General features: G+C 40.9%; 1 protein-coding gene across 3 annotated transcripts in view; it reads left to right on the top strand.

Annotated features, from left to right (window-relative positions):
* Positions 1 to 22,568, top strand: part of YME1L1 (YME1 like 1 ATPase) — a 1,802,807-nt gene that overhangs the window by 1,681,973 nt on the left and 98,266 nt on the right. For all 3 annotated transcript variants that reach the window (XM_044064545.1, XM_044064544.1, XM_044064543.1), the window contains one exon: positions 4,704 to 4,790. In XM_044064545.1, the coding sequence (XP_043920480.1) occupies positions 4,704 to 4,790 (87 nt within the window). The remainder of the gene's footprint in view (positions 1 to 4,703; positions 4,791 to 22,568) is intronic.

Below are 22,568 nucleotides of genomic sequence, written 5' to 3'. Positions count from 1 at the left end.
CTTTACTCTCAGGTCGCTGAATTATTTGGCTCACTTTACACACCTTCAAAGGGATCTCCTGAAGGAATTAGGAGATATCCTACAGGATCCTACAGCTGAAGGAGCTGCGTGCAAGGCGGCTTCACAGCTTACGACCTTGACATCTATAGTTAACTCCTCCATGTGGCTGATCTCCTATGCAGCATATGGAGCAAGTAGGGCAGCAGGCACAGGAGTTGCTTTGCTCAGGCACTCCTGGATACGCCTTTGTCAATTTGCTGAGCCCTTCAAGTCCTCCTTTACCAACACCCCTTTGACGGCTCATCGCTGTCCGGGCTCAGGTAAAAGAGACTGTTACCAGGTGGGAATGAGATGGCAAAACTCTCTCTGCTGTGGGAGTATGTTTTTCTGCCCCCTCTAGACCTTACTGCAAGGGTCAGAAGAGCGGGAAGATGTGGTTCAGAAAATCCCAGAGAGTTTCGCCTGACACACGTGGAGACAGTTCCCCCAGGGCCATAGGGGGAAACAACAATGGGAGATGCCATCCCCGCGGCGGGGGGGGGGGGTCCACAGAATCAGGCCAACAGAGATAGCTTCTCTGGCAGGCCTTTCCAGTGCTCCTGAAAGGAGGCCCGACTGTCCTCCTCTGGAGGCAGTCAGGGGCAGATTATCCCAGTACCCCAAAGCCTGGCAAACAATCACGGAAGATACCTGGGTACTGTCGATAATATCCAGGGGTTACAAAATTCCCTTCTCCCAATCACCCCCTCCACCAAATCAAAACGCAATCCCAGACATTCCACCTAGTCTTCGGGATCAAGCAAACCTACAGGTTCAAAGGTTGCTCGAAAAAAGAGCCATCCAAGAAGTCCCCGCAGACACTTAAGGTTCTGTTTAGTTTCAAAAAAGACAGAAGACTAGAGAACCATTTTGGATCTCAGCAACCTCAACAAATCAGTCAAAAAACAAAGTTCCAGATGGTTACACTGCACTCCATTCTTCCCTTTTTGGGTCAGGAACACTGGATGTGCTCTATCGATCTCCAGGATGTGCACTATCATATAAACGTGGACAGGCGGTCCAGGAGGTACTTGCGCTTCCGGCTGGGAGCCAGTCATTACCAGTTCAGAGCTCTGCCCTTTGGTCTCACCACAGTCCCCAGGGTGTTCACCAAATGTGTGGCAGTAGTCATGGCTCACCTGAGGCGTCTAGGATTCCGGGTGTTTCCATATCTGGATGACTGGCTCCTCACTACTACCACCAAGCATCAACTCATTGAGGCATGGGACTTCACTATTCACACCTGTACACAACTAGGCATCACCGTAAACTATGAAAAGTCTGCCTTGTTGCCTTGTCAGTATATTTCATTTATAGGTGCAGATTTAGATACAAGGGCCATGATAGCAAAACTGCCCCACGAAAGAGTTTTAACCATTTGTCGTCAAGTTTCAATCCTCCTGACAAACGAGAATCCAGGCAAAATTTGTCCTCAAGGTCTTGGGTTCAGTGGCTGCAGAGATTACTTTGGTCCCTGTGGCACGCTTCTACATGAGAATTCTGCAGTGGCTTCTTTTTGCTCTGTGGTCATTCCAGGATTTGCCAATGTCACATCAGTTATGGATCATGGAGTCTTGCAAGAAGGACTTAGCATGGTGGCTTCACTCCCCTCTGGTATCAATGGGCAGGCTGTTTTTAGCCCCCCATCCCGTAGCCACAGTGACCGCGGAAGTTTCCCAGATAGGGTTGGGGGGGCATTATCTGGGACAGAGACTGTTCAAGGGACTTGACAAGAACGCAAGTATCACTTGCACATCAGTGTCCTAGAGATGAGAGCGGTGCTTCTGGCTTTGCAAGCACTTCAAGACTCTCTACCTTCAGGGACTATAGAGATTCAGACAGACAGTATGTATGTAGTATGGTGCATCAACAAACAGGGCGGAACTGGGTCTTATCCCTTGTGCCGAGAGGCTCTACGAGTATGGCAATGGACGATGTCTTCCCAATGCTTTCTGTTTACAATGCACATCCCAGGGAAATCCAACGTGATAGCGGACAAGCTCAGCAGGGCTCTTCTGATGCCTGTCCCTGAAACAGGAAGTTGCAGAGTTAATTTTTTAGGAATGGGGCCAGCCATGCTGCGATCTTTTCGCCACTCCCCTCAACAACAATGCAGCAGCTACTTTGCCTAGTCCCATCAGTGGGACAGTCACCCAGGGAAGTACTGGTTCATGATTGGCCCCCGGGACTGCTTTATGCCCTCCCACCTTTTCCCCTGATCCCCAAAGTTCTTCAGAAAATTCAGTCTTTGGGTTGCAGTTTAATCCTCGTTGCTCCTTACTGGCCTGGATTTGGTTCCCATTCCTCTGGCCTCATCTGCAAGGAGAGCCTTGGATACTGGAACCAGTTCCGAATCTCCTTACACATCACTCGGGTGCTCTCCTCCCTTCCATCCATACTCTCAAGCTGACGGCTTGGTGTCCCCACTTCCGGTCTTAGCCAGGCTCCCAGATGTTTCCCCAGCAGTTCAACACATTTTGATTTGCTTCCATAAGCCCACTACAAGAAAGCTTTATGCTAGTAAATGAAAGAGGTTCTGTTGTTGGGCAAATAAGAATGACATTGATCCTTTTACTGCCCCCATTTCTAAGATTCTGGATTTCCTGGCTGAAACATTTGAATGAGGAGCAGCGACAGCTACTATCCAAGTCCGACTAGCTGCCATTTCTAATTTCCATGTAGGAGAAATGGGGATCTAACATCATGTCCCACAGACTATGTAAAGCATTCCTAAGAGGTACTTCCCTCTTAAGACCTCCAGTAAGAGAACCTCTTCCCCCCTGGGATTTAAATCTAGTTTTAGTCTCTCTCATTCTTCCTCTTTTTGAGCCAGCTGATTCTTGTCCTCTAAAATTTTTAACTTGGAAGACCTTTTTCTTAACTGCCATTACTTCAGCCAGGAGGGTTTTAGAGTTACAGGCCTTATCTTACTCGTCCCCCGTATTTGATTTTCCACAAAGAGTTTCGCTCAGAACCAATCCCTCCTTTTTACCAAAGGTGTGTTCACAGCATAACTTAAATCAATCCATAGAGCTTCCTTTATTCTTTCCCAATTATGGCAACAAGGCAGAGTATAAGCTCCACCAATTGGATGCTAATAGACAGTTATGTTTTTATTTACACAGGATTAAGGATTTCAGAAAATCTGACCAATTGTTTATATCCTTTGCAGACAACAAGAAAGGTAGTCCAGTGTCCAAAGTGACCTTATCAAAGTTGCTCTCAAACACCATCACCTACGTTTATGCTTTGCAGAATAAAGAACTTCCAGGAAAAATTAAAGGACACTCAACTAGGGCCTTGGCTACTTCTATTGCCTTTCAAGCCGAAGTGTCCTTAGATTCTATCTGTGCGGCAATCACATGGACTAATCCCCAAACCTTTATCTCTCATTTCAAAGTAGATGTGGCCTCCCCGGGACAGGGCATCCTTTGATTCCACGGTCCTTAGAGTTTTTCCAGTGAACCACCCAAGATTTAGGTGCTGGGGATGCTGTCCCAACCAGCAAGAAGGAGGTGAGATAGGACAACTTAAGAAAGAAGTTATGTACTCACCGTAATGTTCCATGTTTGTTGCCCTTCATCTTGCCTTCCTTCTTGCTAGGCTTCCAACCCCCTGCGCCCAAGAAATCAGATAGGGTCTGTAGGGTGCAACAGACTCATTAAATACTTCTGCAGAATCTGATAGCAGACCCCACAGTTATTTCCCTGGAAGCATGTAACTGTAGTAAGATAGTATGCAGCCATGCACATTGCCTGTTGTTAGCGAAAACGTAGTGATCAATTTGAGGCTGGTGAGAGTGGGACGGCGAGAGTAGATTTTAGTTTAGTTAGGAGCATGTGATGCATGAAGAAAGTCAGTGGCATTCCACTTTTTAAAATAATAAGCAGGGAGAATGCACCTAACTGGGACAGAAGAGGCTATGAGAATTGTTTGTCCTATCTTCCCTGGCTTTTGACTGGAATTTTGGTATTATTGGTGTGGAGAAACACATTCCAGTGTCCAACTCCTGTTGGGAATCTAAAGTAGAATTTCCTAATGTGATAATTTTACATATTGGTATATGGGGTCTGCACAGGGGATCCACCATTGTTGTGTGACAGCTGTAAAGGCTTTACTGCCTACTTTCTTTCTTTGATCCTCCTCTTCTTAGGTCTCCAGCAAAAAAGAGGTCAGGAAGTGGAAAATACAGTGTTTGTTTTACCTTACATGACTGACATTGTGAATGCCAGTGGAGGGGTATGCCATGCACATAAATTACTGCATAGTAAACGTCACCACAAAACCTGGAGTGTAATTTTCCGAATGTAAAACCTTATGGTGAGAAGCTGCTGAAAATCTTTGGTTGGGGCAGATACTTTGTAATTCTGTTTTTTGTTTTCTAGGACTATTACATAGAGTAAATCCATAAGGCTTACATGCCCTTTGTCTGGTAAGAGAACAGAGGTTTAAATTTCAGTGGTCCTTATATTAATGTAGTACAGAGGTTTTAAAGTACCTTGATTCATTAGAATGTAGGCACAAGTTGTACGCAGTCTTTTTATTAAAAAAAATTTTCAAGGATTTATTCTGTATTTGGTTTACAAATCAATTTTTTAGTTAATGTGTGTACCAGTCTTTCTACTTCAGAATTCTTAATTGGCTACCTGTTTTGTTTTTGAAAGCTTGGTGTGATGACATATTCTGATACAGGGAAACTGAGTCCAGATACTCAGGCTGCTATTGAACAAGAAGTAAGGACTCTTTTAAAGGTAAGGAATCTCACACCGTGTAATTGATAGAATGTGATGTTGGTTTTCTTCTGTCATTTGATACCATTCATATTATGAGCGAGTTAACCTGACTTAGTGATAATAATTAAACTACAGGAGGAAACATTAGCTCTTGAGCCATTTGACAACAGTGACCCACAGCTCAAACACTGTCAAGCTTGCTAGATTGTTTACCTAAAGTTGTTGCTCCTGTATCTATCTTGAGAAATGTTTACACTGCTCAGTGTCTGTATCTTAGGTCTTTACCAACTACCTGGGATTATGAGTTTGTACTGTTTACTTTAAGAAGTTGAAAGAAGGTGACCACCCTTTCACGGTCTTTCTCACAGATTTTTATTTCATTATTCTTTCTTTTTTTGTCCTGATCACTTAGAATTCCGGGCTATTAGTAGAGAACAGGTAAAAACAAGCACAACCACCACAGCTGACCGGTATAAAACTTTAATTAAAAAAAAAAAAAAAAAGTAAAAGGTGTTGTAAGCACTTTCATGGCTGGAGGCTACTTCTTCAGACCATAACACTCCATACAAACTGCAGCACTGTTAAACGTACAAGTTACCCAATCAGAAAAAAAAAAAATCAGGTCACATGGCTACTCAGGAAGTGGTAGGGCAAAATCATTCATAAGAACATTCTAAAAAAAATTATAAAATCAATGCCTTAAGCCACATGCTTGTAAAACTGGTTTGATAGAAACATTATTATTCAAACCAGGGGGAGAATCTGCTTTTAATAAAATAATCCACCTACGTTCAGCACGTTCAGTAATGTTTTTGATAGCTCTTCCTCTAATGGGTACGTTCATTGTACTCTAAAACAGTAAATTTAAAACAATGAGCAGAGCCAAAATCAGATACATGTTTAGCTAAAGCATTTGTAAGTTTTTTGTTGCAAATATAGCCAACATGTTCAAGTATTCTGTCTTTCAACATCCGGTTTGTTTTTCCTACATAAAAACTCCTGCATGATTGACATTTTGCATAATAAGTCACATTCAAACTCTTGCAGTCAGCATAAAAGTCAAACTGGATTTGATAGCACAAAGAGGGGGGTGTACAGTAGAGCTTATAGTCAAAATATGTTTGCATGCTTGACCAGATTGAACTGGAAAAGTACCCATACGATCCAACAAAGGAAAACTGTTGCATTTGGTATATTTATAGTCAGTTCTCTTTTTAAAGATTTATTATTGCAAAGCGAAAAACACAGTGTGAATCCAAGTGCCCTTCTGACTGTTTCATCTGTCATCAGAACTGGCCAGATGTTCATCGTGTTTCACTGTTGCAGTCATTACAATTGGGTTATCCTGCTGGCAGGCTACCCGCAGTCGGCCTGAATTCCAAAGTCTAGGTCCGGCGTCGGTTGCTGTCGCCTCTTCCGTGACGTCAGTGTGCCAGGGGTATAAAAGATGCAGCCAACGCCATTTTCTTCAGTCTTTCTTGCCGCGCGGTGCCCGAAGCAAAAGCAGTTTGCAAGTGCTGGTCGGCCGACTCCTGAAGTTTTCAAATTCGAATTTCAGATCTGAAGTCTTCATTAAAGCTAAGTACCCCATTGGGGAAACTTTTTTCTTACTCCAGACCGATGTCAGAAAAAGTCAACTGTATTTCTTGTGGGAAGCAAATACCTCATAAGGATTTTCATTCTTACTGTATTCCTTGCCTAGGCCCTGACCATAATGTTGCTAGTTATCGGTTTTGTGCCAGATTTAACCAACGCACTATTAAGCGTCGGTACGATTTTGCATTTCATTACTTGGCAGAAGATTTAACTATATAATGCCGTCGGATCAGCCGACTACCGAAGTTTACAAAAAACGAAAAGAAAAGAAAAGGGTAGACATCCGAGATCTAAAACCGACGAGGCTTCTTCTAGGCCTATCGCCAGTTCTCAGTGAGGCGCTTTTGCAGCCCCTGATGCCCGCTACCTCAAAGCCACAGGCCGCTTCCGACTCCCACGTGGAGCCGACTGGGCCTCTGGAAACTCAAGGTATTGGACACTCAGAAATCATTCTCTCAGATGGATCTGGAGCCGCTGAGCAGGCATCGACTTCAGAAGGTGTTTTCAGGCCTACACAGTTATATGTAAAACCTACTTCAGCTATAAAGGCAAAGGCTAAAGCAGCTCTAAAGACAAAGAAACAAGTGCAGCATTCACCTGGACAGGCCTCCATGCCTAAAAAACAAATGCTTAAAATGGCCGAAGACCTAATTACTTTGATCAGGAATTCCCATCCCCCTTCTGAAAAAAGGCCTAAGCAAGAGTTAGAATATGAATCTTCAGACCAGGTTTCCATTTCCTCTGATTCCTCCTCTGAACAGGATTACTCTATTCCTCCCTATGAGGATTCTGATGCTGAAGAATCTATTCCTTCAGCCTCTCCTCCTGAGGATTATTCTTTTGGGGAGACACTGCATACTATGATGGAGCATTTCCACTGGGAGAGCCAAGACTACTCAGAATCCAAGAAAAGGCGTAGAGCTTTCCTTTTATTGCCTCAGCACAGACCCCTGGCTATTCTGCATGTTTTAGACATTGTAGACGTATTTTCAGAGTCCACTTTTTCTCCAGACTCTTTACCACCAGCTCTGGTTAAGCCAGACAGATACTACAGGGTTCCTGACTCACATAAATATCTCTATAAGAACCCTGCAGCAGACCCTGAAACCATCTCTCAGGGTCCCAAAGGGGTCAAGGCTTCTACTGCAAAAAACCCTATCCCCTCTGATAGGGATTCTAGAGCCCTAGACAGATGGGGTAAAAAGATTTATATCTCTGCTACCTTGGCTGTAAGAGCCTTAACTTGCCAATTTCATATGCTTAAATATCAGCAATATCTTATGTCTTTGTTTAAACAGAAAATGTCAGCAAATACAGAATGTGCAGACAATAAAGAAATGCAGGATTTATTACATGCAGCTGAACAAGTTGGAAAGCATACTTTGCAATGTAGTTTTGATTGTCTTGAGGCCTCCTGCAGGGCCGCTGTTACAGGTTCTGTCATTAGGAGGCATGCTTGGTTAAAAGAACAGAATTTGCTGGATCATGTTAAAGCAAAACTATTAGATGCTCCTTTACAGCATGATATTTTGTTTGGTGCTAAAGCAGAAGAGGTGTTGAAGAAAATGGAGGACAAAGCTAAATCTATGCAAACAGTCAAGGACTTCTTGCAGGTACAGCCTCCCAGATTTAGCAGGAACTGGCCTACAAAGAATTGGTCCTTTCTAGTGTCAGATAGACCACAAAGGGGCCGATACAGACGCCCCAGAGGCAGATCACAGCCCCAAGGCTCATACAGGCCTAAATAATGGGGTGCTTCTACCTCCAAAAGCAGAGAGGAAAAATCACAGCCACACAGAAAACAGTCTCAATGACTTCCCACTTCCAGCACCAAGCACTTATCTTTTGGCAGCCCCTTTGGGAGGAAAACTAGCACTTTTCCACAAAACTGGCACATGATCACCCAGGACAAATGGGTTCTAAATATAGTTACACAAGGCTACAGGTTCCACTTTCACACCCTGCCAAGGCAAAACGGTATGCCAGATCTGCCACACAATCAATGGGCAGAAGCACAAAAACAAGTTTCATCCCTCATGGACATGAGGGCCATTCAACAAGTACCAAAACAAGGCCAGGGTCAAGGATTCTATTCAAGACTGTTCTTGGTACTCAGAAAAGACAAAGCCTGGAGATCTATACTAGACCTATCTATTCTAAATACATATCTGGATATTCCAAAATTCAAGATGTTGACTCTACAGCAGCTTCTGCCCATGTTGGGCAAGAAGGCTTGGCTTGTGATTTTAGATCTAAAAGAGGCATACCTGCATGTCCCAGTCAGACAAGAGTGCAGAAGATACCTCAGATTCAAAGCTGGCTTAATGCACTACCAATTCTCTGCACTGCCCTTTGGCTTATCTACTGCGCCCAGGGTCTTCACAAAGTGCCTGGCACCAGTAAATGCATTTTGAAGACAAAGAGGAATACAAATATATCCTTACTTGGACGACTGCCTTATTCAAGCGGAGAACAAGGACATTCTACTACAGCATCTGGCATTTGTAAAAAGATTACTGACAAGTCTAGGGTACACAGTAAATGAAAAGAAATCAAAACTCGTACCCTCTCAAGAGATAATATTCCTGGGTGCAAGCTTAAATACAACTGCCCCAGATGGCTTATCTCACGCCAGACAAACACAGACAACTGTCTACTTATTTCAAAATGTTGGCAACAAAGACCCAGTTATCTGCAAGAAAGATTCTGCAGGCCTTGGGTTTCATGGCATCCTGCATTCTGCTAATTCCATATGCAAGACTGCATATGAGGAAACTTCAATGGTATCTAAAAGGTGTTTGGAGTCAACATAGCCACAGCCTGGAAACAGTAATTGCCCTCATTCCCTGCCTGCAGCAGGAGTTTCGATGGTGGGCAATAGCCTGTCACCGCAACACGGGACAGCCATTCACCTTGCCCACAGCCAGGCAGACTTTGACAACAGATGCATCAGATTATGCCTGGGGGCCCATATGGCAGGAAAATTTATTCAGGGCACATAGTCCGCAAGTCAAATGCATCTACATATCAATCAAAAAGAGATGCTAGCTGTTCAGAATGCCCTGACAGCCTTCAAGGATCAACTTCACCCAGGACAACTACTAATAAGGACGGACAATACTACAGTCATGTGGTACATAAACCAAGCAGGGGGGCACACATTCTCCTACCACCTCTGCAGGCTAGCCATGAACTTGTGGCACACAGCATTGACTTACCAAGTACATCTGTAAGCACAATTCCTGCCAGGAAGGAAAAATACTCTGGCAGACGAACTAAGCAGAAACCTCATGGATCCCCACAAGTGGAAATTGGATCCACAAGTCTTCAGCATGATAACAAGGACCTTGGGATGTCCGGACATCGAACTATTTGCCTCCCCTCACAACTACCAACTACAAAGATTCTGCACAAGGGCTTATCACAAGCAAGCATGGAAAGTGGATGCACTCTCTTTCTGTTGGAAAAATCTAACAGTATATGCCTTTCCTCCTCTGCCTCTCCTCCCCAAAGTACTCCTCAAGGTCAGACAAGAGAAACCAAAAATGATACTGATTGCCCCAGACTGGCCCCGCCAGCACTGGTACCCTATCCTAAAGAGCTTGTCTCACTGCCCAGCCTGGACATTACCTCAAATGCCTCACTTATTGACCCAACAAGACAGTCAGATACTGCACAGCCAACTCAAAACCTTAAACCTGGCGGCATGGCAGATTATATAGCCTCTCAAGACACACCTCTCTCTAAAGCAGTGATGGATGTTATTTTGGAGGCCAGGAGACCTAGCACCAGAAAATCTTATGCAGACAAATGGGAGAGATTCTGTGCTTGGAAGCAAGCACAAGGTATTGACACAATTGTTCCAAATATTCCTCAGATTTTACAATACTTAACTGAGATGCTGGATAAAGGCCTTTCTTTTTCATCAGTTAAAATTCATGCTTCTGCCATTTCAGCTCATTACAATACAGAACTACCTATTTTTTCACACCCCTTACTAAGGCAGTACCTCAGAGGGGCCAAAAACTTAAGACCTCCAAGGAGAGCACCAATACCTGCATGGGACCTCAACTATGTCTTGGAAAAACTCACACTACCTCTGTTTGAGAGCCAGCCTCTGCAGCTGACATAAAATTCTTATCCTGGAAAACAGCTCTGCTCCTAGCAGTAACCTCCGCTAGAAGAGTCTCAGAGTTACAGGCACTCATGGCTGTGGAACCGTTTATCATTTTCCATCCAGACAGGGTCTCGCTGAGGACAAACCCTACATTTATGCCTAAGGTAGTGTCCAATGTGGCCCTTAACCAAACAATTCATTTGCCTACTTTTTATCCAAACCCACAGAATAAGGGTGAGAGAATTCTGCATTCCTTGGACATTCACACACAGCTACGCTTCTACTTGGACAGAACTAAACCTTTCAGAAAGACTGATCAACTCCTAGTGGCATATGCTGCAGCATCACAAGGAAAGCCTATCTCTAAACAGACTATTTCAAAGTGGATAGGCCATTGCATTTGTTTCTGCTATTCACAGCATGGCAAATCAGTGCCTAAGGACATTAGGCCACACTCAACCAGAGCAGCAGCCACTTTAGCAGCCTTTCTCAGAGGAGTACCAACCAAAGACATCTTAGAGGCTGCAACCTGGAGTTCAGTGCATACCTTTACAAAGCACTATCACTTACCTCTCTACTCTAAATCCAGGGCAGGCTTTGCCACTGCAGTTCTGCAGGACCTTATAGCCTCTCCTAATCCTATTTAGCTGTAGCCTCCCAACCTTAGCTTTGGGATTCAACCCAGTTGTAATGAATGCAACAGTGAAACACGAACAAAGTACAGTTGTGTACCTACCATAAGTATAGATGTTCGAGTGTATTCACTGTTGCAGTCCAGGTTCCTCCCTCCATGCCTACTTTTCTTTGCTGGAATTTATCTGTACTTCTCTATCCTACACAACCTATGTGGTGTATTTGCTTGTAGATGAAGGAAAAGTTGTTTTATGTGCATGCATGCTTATTGGCATAAATTAGCCTACCAATTTTGGGGCACTTGACATCTGGGGCAAGAAAAACTGGAGAAAATGGCGTCAGCTGCATCTTTTATACCCGTGGTGCACTGACGTCAGGGAAGAGGCGACAGCAACTGACGCCGGACCTAGACTTTGGAATTTAGGCCCACTGCGGGTAGCCTGCTAGCAGGATAACCCAATTGTAATGACTGCAACAGTGAATACACTCGAACATCTACATTTATGGTAGGTACACAACTGTACTTTCTTTTTTATAATCTCAGAAGTCATTCCTACATTGCTTGATTATGTAAGTACAACTTGAGGGTGTGGCAGTTTGTCTGTCTGACCTACTTAAGTACTACTTCATTATATTCCTTAAAATATGGTTGTGCAGTAGTTTTCCTTAGAGAACGTACTTCAAATACTGCTTCATCTATTTCCTTACAAGAGTAGCCTGTTTCCAAGAACCATTCAGACATCTTTGTTAGTGCTTCATTTGCACTACTATCCATATTGTGAAGCCTAGATGTTCTGAGCAACTGACCCTGCAGCACATTCTGAGTGACATGTCTGGGGTGCATACTGGTTTTATGTAAAATGTTTTTCTTTTTGCAAGACTTCCTAAAAGTCTTAGTCTCTTTTTTGCCACGTACATCCTTGGATACGGTAACATCTAAAAAAATCAATTGATTCACTCGAGAAGTGATGAGTAAATCTTAGCTAGGTAGTTGTGGTATGTAAATAATCAACAAAAGCTGAGAGAGTATCAGATTTATTTTTCCATACCAAAAAGCTGTCATCCACAAAACGTCTATAGTAGTTGATGTTGTCCACAAATGGATTGTTAGAATAAATAAATTCATATTTCCATTGAGTTAAGACCAAATTTGCATACGAAATGGCATATGCTGTGCCCATTGCTACCACAGCATACTGCAGATAAAAAAGCACCTTCGAAAGATAAACATATTATTCTCTAGGACTAATTCAAGAAGCATACATATCAAAGTCACTTTGTTTGTAGAAAAGTCACTGTTCCTGAACAAAAAGGCTCTAACATATTCAATGCTGACGTCATTCAGAATGATGGTAAAAAATGAATTAATGTCAAGGGTAACCAGAAGTAGTTGCTCAGTATTCCCAAGTTCTTTGTACTATGCGTAAAAGTCACACAGAAAATGTTTTTGTATCTTTAAGGACGCTGGGTACTCCATCTAAAATAGGACACAAGGATTTTTTTTCTACAAAAATAGATAATGCCTCTGTCACCCATCTCCTGATAGAGACAGTTGGTCGCATGGGGGGGGGGGGGGTATTCAAATTTGTGTGCATCTTAGGTAGCCTGTATAAAACAGGTATAACTGGATGCTCAGTTGAAAAATGATTATATAAGTCTAGAAAAATCAGGCCAGTCATATGCAAATCAGAAACACAGAACTCAACCTTATTAATCAGACCTTCAACCTGTTGTTTCAGAAGGGGCATGTAGGTTTTTGCATCATCTAACATTTGACATATCTTAGTAAGGTAATGCTCTTTGTCCCGAAGTTGACCCCGAAAGGGACACATTCACTCCTTGAACCAGGACAACAGAGTAACCAGGATAAATACAAGGAGCAAGGAGCAAGACTCAAAAAATGTAATTTTTAATATTTCATGTTTTGATCTGACTTGTGATCAGAAGAGTCTGTTGAACAAAGGTCTGTGCTTTATACCAGCCAAGAAATCAAATACTACTGATACTATTATTGATTTGAAATTATTCGCCAGAAACGCCTACCTTTTACTTGTTTTTTATTAATGTTTTATAAGTGTCAGCCATGATGGTCGAGCTTGTTTGTACTTGTTGGATTGTATTTTGTGCTTGGATTGTATTTTGTGCTAACTTGACCTTCATTCATCTGGTGTACCTCTGTTTGTTGTTCATCTCTGTTAGCAAAGAAGATAGGCACCATTGCTGTACAGCTTTGGCCTTGTAAGAATGCAATTACCACTTTTGAACTACATTTTTTAGATTCTGAATTATTATCTGAGTAATACCTACTGCATATGAAATTCAGTAGCTTTTAATTACGAGCTGAATTAGAATTCGTGTGTCTTCAGTTTTGGTGGCCGATCTGTAGTTTGCCTCAGATCTTTCAACCCAGTCCTGAGGCCCCTGCATGATGTGGCATCACCAGTAGGATATTGACAAGATGTTGGAGAAGCAGTGGTCCCCCTAAAGGACAATAGTTGTTTTTTGAAATGTTGACTGCAGCTCTCCCTTGGTATTGCCCAGCATTACCGAATGTGATCTTGCCTGTGTTGCTTAGAACTTGTGAAGAATAGTTTTTGCTACTTTGCTGCAGATTGTACCAGATTTTGGGGCGTCATGTTTGCTGTGGTGTTGCTGGTACCACATTCAGTACAGTTTGGGTTTCTGATTCCATCCCAGATATTATAAAGTTGCTCACCTGCACGCCCTCATGGATGTACATTCATTTGACATCCTCTGCTTCTCAGAAACATGGCTTAAACCAACCATACAAGATGCTACAGTTATTCCCCCTGGTTACAGCATCCTGAGACTTGACCGTAACTCTGAGAAAGGTGGAGTAGCCATCTTATTTAATCTGAATTACAAGTCACCTCCATTGAGTCTAAACCTCCCCTAACTAGCAATGCAGAAATTCTTATCTCCAAAGTTCAACTTAACAATTGTAAATCAATGTATATAATCTGTATTTACCTTTTCCCAGGCAACAATATCAACACCTTAGAGGCTATCCTAAGTTAGCTGTCCACCACCTACCCACAAGAAACTATAATTCTTGGTGACTTGAATATAAACTGGATGTCTTGCACATCAAAACAGCCTTCTACCCACATCAGCCTACATGGTTTTACACAAACCATTACAGTCCCCACTAGAACCAATAAACATAATAATAATGACAGCACCCTAGATTGGTTTTGAATATTTGTGAGAATCCAATCTTACAAAGTAGGGACCCTCCCAGAAGATATAAGTGATCACCTTCTTAATCAGGTATAAGACTTGATACCCCAAACCCAACTATATCTAAGAAAATAAGCTATAATAAACATTTTAACCCTGACAGCTTTCAAAAAGAACTTGCAGCTTGCGACTGGTCACCCCTGAAACACCTACCAATAGAAAAAGCTGTTAAATACTTTAACTCTAAATTTTTAACCATTCTAGACTACCATGCCCCAACTCATGTAGTAAGAAGTGGGTCTAAACCAACTCCTTGGCTCACCAAAACTACCAAACAAAAAATTCTCCATAGAAACAAACTCTGGGCTAGCTGGCGTACAGCCAAAAACCTGGCTGTTCAACTAAAATTTAGACACTTAAGAAACAAAACTAAAAAAGTCATATTGTCAGATAAAAGAAACATTTACTGCCACCTCCACCAAAATATACCTCAAAAATTCTGGTCAGGTATAAATAAACTCTTGCACCCAGGTCACTCAATCACACCCACCCCCTCAGGTTCCAATCTCCACAACTCTAACCAGATTGGCAATTCTTTTAACACTTTCTTCACAGACACCATTCAATCTTTGGCCAGTCAGCTATCCCCTGACACTTCATCTCCTTCCAATATTATCCCTAACAGCCCCCCAAGATTTCAATTCCAACCCGTTCCTACATCCTTTGTCTGCACCCTTGTTAAGAAAGTTAAACCCACCACCCTCTCTGCAGATCTACTACATGCAGAATACCTGCAAAAAGCAGCCAAAGCTGTAGCCTACCCCATATCCATCCTCATTAATAGAACTATTTCTGAAGGAACTATTCCATCAGTCTGGAAAATCTCACATCATCCCCCTGCATAAAGGTGGTAATTCCAAAGATTTTTTTAACTGTAGGCCTATAGCCATATTATCCCCTCTGGCAAAAATTGTGGAGAAGTGCATTCATAAACGACTATTAAACCACCTCCTAGAAAACAACCTAATAGCTACCTGCCAACATGGATTCAGACCATTTCATAGCACCTCTTCTGCCCTTCTTTCCTTCACCGATGTCATTAATAAAAACCGTAATATCAATACTCTATCCTCAGCCCTCTTCATTGATCTGTCAAAAGCCTTCGACGTGGTCAACCACCAGCTACTCATAAACATACTTAGAAACTTCTCACTGGATCCACTTGCTATACAATGGTTCCAATCCTATCTAAATAACAGGCTGTAAGAATAACTTGTCTTCCCACCTACCAAATGCCTTTGGTGTCCCTCAAGGCTCCATATTGGGTCCTCTCCTCTTTTCTATTTTTACGAATGACCTACACCCTGTTTTAACTCAAGCCACCTGTATCCAATATGCGGATGATTCCACACCAATATGCTCAGCCTCTTCACTATCACAACTTCAGTCCCTAACCCAAGACACGTTTAACACAGTAGAGAATTGGCTTCTTCAACAATGTCTCATCCTGAACCCCAAAAAAACAAAAATGCTACTATTTACTCCCACCCGTAGAGGCCCCTCACTGCATTTCACATTCACATCTAGCAATGGTACAGTCATATCTCCCGACTCTACTACAAAACTACTTGGAGTACTAATCGATAACCTCACCTTCGAGCCACATATTAACAACACTATAAAAACAGTAAACAAGAAACTAGGTTCCCTCTATACTAGGATCAAACCCTTTCTTACCCCACTAGCCAGGACCACCATTGCCCGGACCCACCTTATCTCAACCCTACTATATGCATCCCCTATCTATACCAAACTATGCAAAAGCAATCTGAACAAGTTGGCTAGCTCCTACAATAATATTGCCAGATTTGCAACTGGGTCTACCTATAGAACCCATCATTGTAACAATCTTAATAAACTAGGGTGGTTAGAATTGCCAAATCTTATTCTATCAAACCAGCTAACTGTTGCCCATAAGATACTGTTTCATCTTACAACTACTCCATTGCTAACTAACCTAATCACCCCCCGCAGTAACCTTAAGACCCTGTGCTCATCAAATAAATTAATGGTAAAGATAAGTAAAACCAACGATCTGGCTGGAGACTCTCTATTCTCTAACACAGTGGGTAAAACCTGGAACTCACTCCCTACTGATCTTAACCTCCTTACCTTCAACTACCCTATTTAAATCCAAACTCAAACCATACCTTAAATTGCACTGGCTATGCCCCTGTGTAAACCCAGACTAACTACCTCCACTGTCTCCAAACACTAATCTTCTCACTCACACAAACTAATTATTCTTTTTTTTTTACTAACATTATTGTTTGAATAACCTTTTTAAAGTTCAAATAGTGCTCAATTTCACTTACCTTATATTTTGTTGTATGTATATCCATAAGTGTTATGTAGCTTGGAGGATTTTTCCTTACTCTTAAGCTAAAATGTAATATACTAGTATAATTTGCTAAATCTTGGTAATGTACTTATGTTATTGTGATTCTATTCTGAAGTGTGGAGCTTTTCTCCCCGGGCATCCACTGAAAATGGACATGTATCCAGTTGGACTAGCCCGGTCAACAGATGTAAAATAAAGTAAAATAAATAAATAAAAATAATACTTTCAGGACCATATGTTGTTGACTGCCTGTTCATAGGATTTCACTTTTTTAGTTCATTTTGTACTTTGGAGAATGGAATGATCATGGCTGTGTTCCAGCACTAGATTAGCCAAGACTTAATTTTACTATATCTGCCAGGTTAAATTGCTTTGTATGCTGACAGTTATGTTTTGTCTCATCTGTGAACATTGCTTTTTTAAAAGGAGTTATGTTGCTGTAGTCTGTGGAAATACTCACAAATGAGTGTAAAAAAATTGTTGAAAAGTATAACATTTTTTTAAATTGACAAGGAAGCAAGTACTAGTATAGTACAAGGAGCTGACTAGGGAGAAGTCTAGAAACTAAGGCCGTATTTCATGAATAAAGCCAGAAGTGTAGCAGGCATTAGTGTAAATTGTCTGATTTTAGAGCATAGGGAATTAGTGATTCCTTTTTTAGAGAGTACTTCAGATGAAGAGTCAGTGTTTGAGAGCACTGCAAATTCAAGAGAAGCACTAAATTACTAATTGTAAAATGTTCAAATGGGACTAAGGCATTCAAAAGGGGGCTAGGTTTTTAATTTTTTATGTCTCCTTTCAGGCAAACTGCAGAAATATATGTGATCTTTCGTGTACGCTGTACATTAATAGACATACACTCGCATTCAAAACACAGTTTATTTCAATAACATTAATAAATCCTGCTAGGTGATGGAGAGGATTTGTGATGTGATTGATGCCCTGTGATTAATCAGTATCTGTTCTTGTCAACAAGTGGTTATCAGCAGGGTCTGTTTTATACAACTTTGGGCAGCTTTCCAGCTGTGACATAACAGGTAAGCAAGTCCAGAAATCTGTCATGATGATCTACACAAAACCCAATGGTAACATTAGACTGCTACTCAACAGATCACCGAGTAATTTATGCACAATGAGATGTGCAGAACCAGACTGCCCTACCTTTCAGCTCGCATGTAACCATTTCTAATAAATCTTCCATTAGGTAATACATGCAAAACTTTTTTCATATTAAAAAGTAATAATTTTATGGTTCTATTTTGCATATGAACACAGTTTAAGAAGCGAAATGCTGAAGTACTTGCAATTTTAATTTAAATAGTGTCCTTCACTTTGCTGTAATTATGCCATTCTTTTGTCAGTAAGTCTCTATCGATATCTGGGTTCTTCAGTTATATGATCATTGAGTAGTCTTCCTGTCCTTAGAAAAAGGTAGATAACATTTTCACGGTCATTCTACAATAAGAACTATACCAGTTTAATCTGCATTAGTGCTACTACAATTAGCATGCCAGCTTTCAAATCAAGATGTCCTCTGCTGTCTTATATCTATTAAAATGCTGGTGCAAAAATGTGAATCAGCATTTTTTCTACTGGCTGTGGTGAAATACAAGAGGTACTGATTCACACTGAACGGAGTATAAAATCCAGAGTGATCCCATACATCACATGATACTCTTAGAAATAGCTCTGTTTTGCGATTTTTTTATTGGCCTGTATACTGGTATACGAGCCAATCAAAAATCGCTAAACACGGAGCTACTTCTGTTTAATGCGGAACTGCGATGTTCCGCATTAAACAGAAGTAGCTCTGTTTTGCGACGTTTTGATTGGCCCGTATACCGGTATACGGGCCAATCAAAAATCGCTAAACATGGAGCTACTTCTGTTTAATGCGGAACATCGCAGTTCCGCATTAAACAGAAGTAGCTGTGTTTTGCAATGTTTTGATTGGCCCGTATACCGGTATACGGGCCAATCAAAACATCACAAAACAGAGCTACTTCTGTTTAATGCAGAACATCGCAGTTCCGCATTAAACAGAAGTAGCTCCGTGTTTAGCGATTTTTGATTGCCCCGTATACCGGTATAGGGGCCAATCAAAACATTGCAAAACACAGCTACTTCTGTTTAATGCGGAACTGCGATGTTCCGCATTAAACGAAGCTCCATGTTTAGCGATTTTTGATTGGCCCGTATGCCGGTATAAGGGCCAATCAAAACATCGCAAAACAGAGCTATTTCTGTTTAATGCGGAACTGCGATGTTCTACATTAAACACAAGAAGCTCCGTGTTTAGCGATTTTTGATTGGCCCGTATGCCGGTATATGGGCCAGTCAAAAAAAAAAAAACAAAGTGGAGGCTGCCCGGGATTTAAACCGGCAGGGCGGGACTCTGGATCAGGCTGCTGATCTCAGGACAGTCCCGCCCAAATAGGGACGTCTGGCTACCCTGGGTGCAGGCACACACACATTAAATGAAAGCAAAACAAGCCATATTAACATTTGTTCATTTGTTCACATTGTACATCACGTGATTTCTTTCATTATAACAACTGGCTTTCAGCCCAACAGTAATCACTTAATTCCTGCTTTCCCTTAAAACCTTACTCCTCCTGCTCCTATAAACTTAGAAAGTTGCTTGAATGACAAGGTGCGTGTTGACATGTATTTTGTGAAGGCTATGAAGTTTGACATTCAATGTATGTTATTATTTAGCAACTTCAGTCTTCAGTGATTTGCCAGAAAACCACAAAAATTGAGGAAGAGAGCAAAAATGTGAAGCACAATTCTGGACAGTTGAGAGGTTTTCACATGTTAGTGTTTTAACAGTCTGCTCCACTGTGGCTTTGCTTTTATGAGCAGAGGTATAGAAAACCTGCATATAAAGTTTGAGTGCCATTCCACCTTTCTTAGCAGTTTTTCCATCTAAATATTTCAAATGCTTGAAAATATCACCTGGAAACAAACGAGTATTGGTTTTAATTCTGATGTTTAAAAACACAGTGCATTTCTATTTCCTCTATTTGTCCATGAGGAAAGTGTACACCTGTTGCAAATTCTAACAAAATTTGCAAGGCCGACAATGTTTACTGGATGGAAAAAATGCATTTGATTTGATATGCATTTTTTTAATGAAGTAACAACTGTGAAAGTCATGACATGAGTTTCTCTCTCCATTTCTTTCTTGAATACCACAGAACAATTAATAGTTTCAGGTAGATTCTCGTATAGAATGTTGAATTTAGAGAAAGCCCTTTGTGAAGAACTTTCATAAATTGTGTATAAATAAAAGCAGTTTTGATTTTCTTCTGGTATTTCAGCTTTTGCTAAAGGTCCCCTACCAGATTAACCACTTTGGTTATATCTCTAGTGTTTGACTGTATAGTCAGGCAAAAGAAATGCTTCCCATAGCAGTGCATTCAACATTTTTCTCTCTCTCTGTCTCACACATGTAGAAGTTCTGTGCCTCTGACTAACCATATATGCAGTAAATTTATCGTGATCAAGTGGCATTACTTGTAAGTTACCTTGTACTTGTGTTTAATTGTGATCAGCCAAAAGAAATTCTGCCCACAGTAAGGTATTTTAGCTTGTTCCTAACAGACATGCTGCATCCCTGATAGACCAGATTGATAGTTGCTCTTCTAAGCACCTGCATTGTGCCCTGAATTGCCTCCTGCATTTTTTTATGGGGTTATGTGTATTGGTAACATATTTAAGTGTAATTGTAACTTATTTTTTATTACTCCTGTTGCTCCTGCTACTGGAACTGTCTGGGTATCTTGATTCCACATTGCACTCATTTCCATTTGCAAATCCTGGTATTTTAAGACTTTGTGTCTCTTTTTGCATAAGACTATAATTGTTGGGTGCATCAGTTTCACTGATCAGTGCTACTTTTGTCTTTTTCTTGGACTACTTTATCTGGTTTTCTTGCATCTGTTTTTAGAATTGTTGGTGATCCATTGTGATATAAACTTCATTATTGTATCTCATGCTTTGTGGTTCATGTTTCCAATGCATCTCTGCTTCTTTTATATTGTAGTGTTCACACAATTCCCAGTGCCACAGTCTTGCCACATTATTGTTCCTTTGATTATACAGACCCTTAGCCATGAAGTGTATTGCATCCAGCAACAGTGTGTAGCTGTTTCCATTTCTGTTTTACAGAACCTGCATTTGCCTGTTTGTCTACTTTTTCAATAGACTTTGTAAACCAACTTGTATGCAGCCCACTGTCTTGGGCCTTCCATCTTTCGGTTTCAGTTCACCTCTCCTTAACCATTCCCGTGTCAGATCTATAGTTACTACTGTATTTGTGGTTTCCCATTTTTCCCCTTTCTTACTGTCCTTTTCTTTGTTCTTTCTTTTTATTTATTTATTTTTTTGTAGCACTTTAAGTTGATGTATGAGTTTTGTCTACTTCTGGTTTGATTTCTATTCGAGCTTTATTCCAAAATGCTTCTGCTAAACTAAGCAAGGACAGAAGTGTAGCTGCTTCAACCAGCACCCTTTGCTGGTAGTATGAACTAGCACCCCACCCCATCAGCTCTTCAAGTTAAAAACAGAAAAAAAAAGCATTTCACACTTCACTGTAATAAGCCGTTACATGTAGATCAGCACCCCCCCCCACCACCACCACAGTTTATACCCTGCGTGCACAGAGCACTAGTATGCTCATGTTCTAGTTTAAAAAATCGTCTTTGCTACACTGCAAAGCATTAGCATAGTATCATCGTTAACTGGCTACCCTACACCAAATTGTTTTTTTTTTTAACTTCATTTCTAATACTACAGACTGCTCACATTTTAAAAAATGCATAAATCCATCTCAGATTTTTTAGACATCATTATAAAGTAGGATCAGATTGGTAAGCTTGAGACATCTTTGTATAGAAAGAAAGTGAAATGTAGCAATTATTTATATAGATGTTGCATGCATCCATCTTTTGTATTTGACAACATTGTAGTAGGACAGATGGGTAGGGTAGTGCATTTAAACACCAATGATGATACTATGCTGATTCAAATGCATGAGTTTTCATCTAATTTTATACAAAGAGGGTGTAAGCAGGATGAAGTAGAATGCATCCAAAATTATATACACCATAAACGACATGCAGATTTTGAAACCATTTTTTCAGCTACAAATGCATCAGTAAATAGATCCAGGGCAAATGGTGGGTTTAGATGTATGCTTAAATTCAGTCGTCACACTAAAGACATATATAAAAAAATATTGGTCTATTATTGAACAGATTCCTGGGTTGAATTGTGATGGCATGCATGATCTGAAATTTGGTTATAAAAAGTAGGAATTTAAAAAATAGACTATGCTATAAGGAGCAACCTTGTTTTTTCAGTTCTTTTCAACCATCTAAACAAGGAACATTTAAATGTTATAATTGTGTTTATTGTGACCATATTTATTGTCAAACGTCTGTACAACATCCTGTTTTTGGCACTACTTTTGAACTTACATATATCTGGAACTTGTGACACCAGGAATCTTGTATACATGCATGACCTGTGAAGCTTACTATATTGGTAAGACTAACAAGAAACTTATGGAGCGCATAGGGGGATGCCTATCAGAAATCTCAAGGAAAGTGATGACGTATGCTTTATACAGACATATGAGTATGTGAGATGCTACATATTATTTTAAATTTTGTATTTTACAGGTTAACATGTCTATCAGGAGGGGAATTTAATAAATTTTACTGAAAAGCAGGAATTAAAGTGGGTTTTGCGTTTTAGAGCTCATTTACCCCCTGGATTGAATGGAAGCTTAAGCATTAAACCTATTCTATATGATTTACATAATCAAATTTAGAACATGTGT

Source organism: Protopterus annectens, chromosome 3.part0 (assembly GCF_019279795.1).
Source record: "Protopterus annectens isolate FY-2018-M chromosome 3.part0, PAN1.0, whole genome shotgun sequence".
NCBI classification, from domain to species: Eukaryota; Metazoa; Chordata; order Ceratodontiformes; family Protopteridae; genus Protopterus; species Protopterus annectens.
This window is presented reverse-complemented; position numbering and strand designations above follow the sequence as displayed.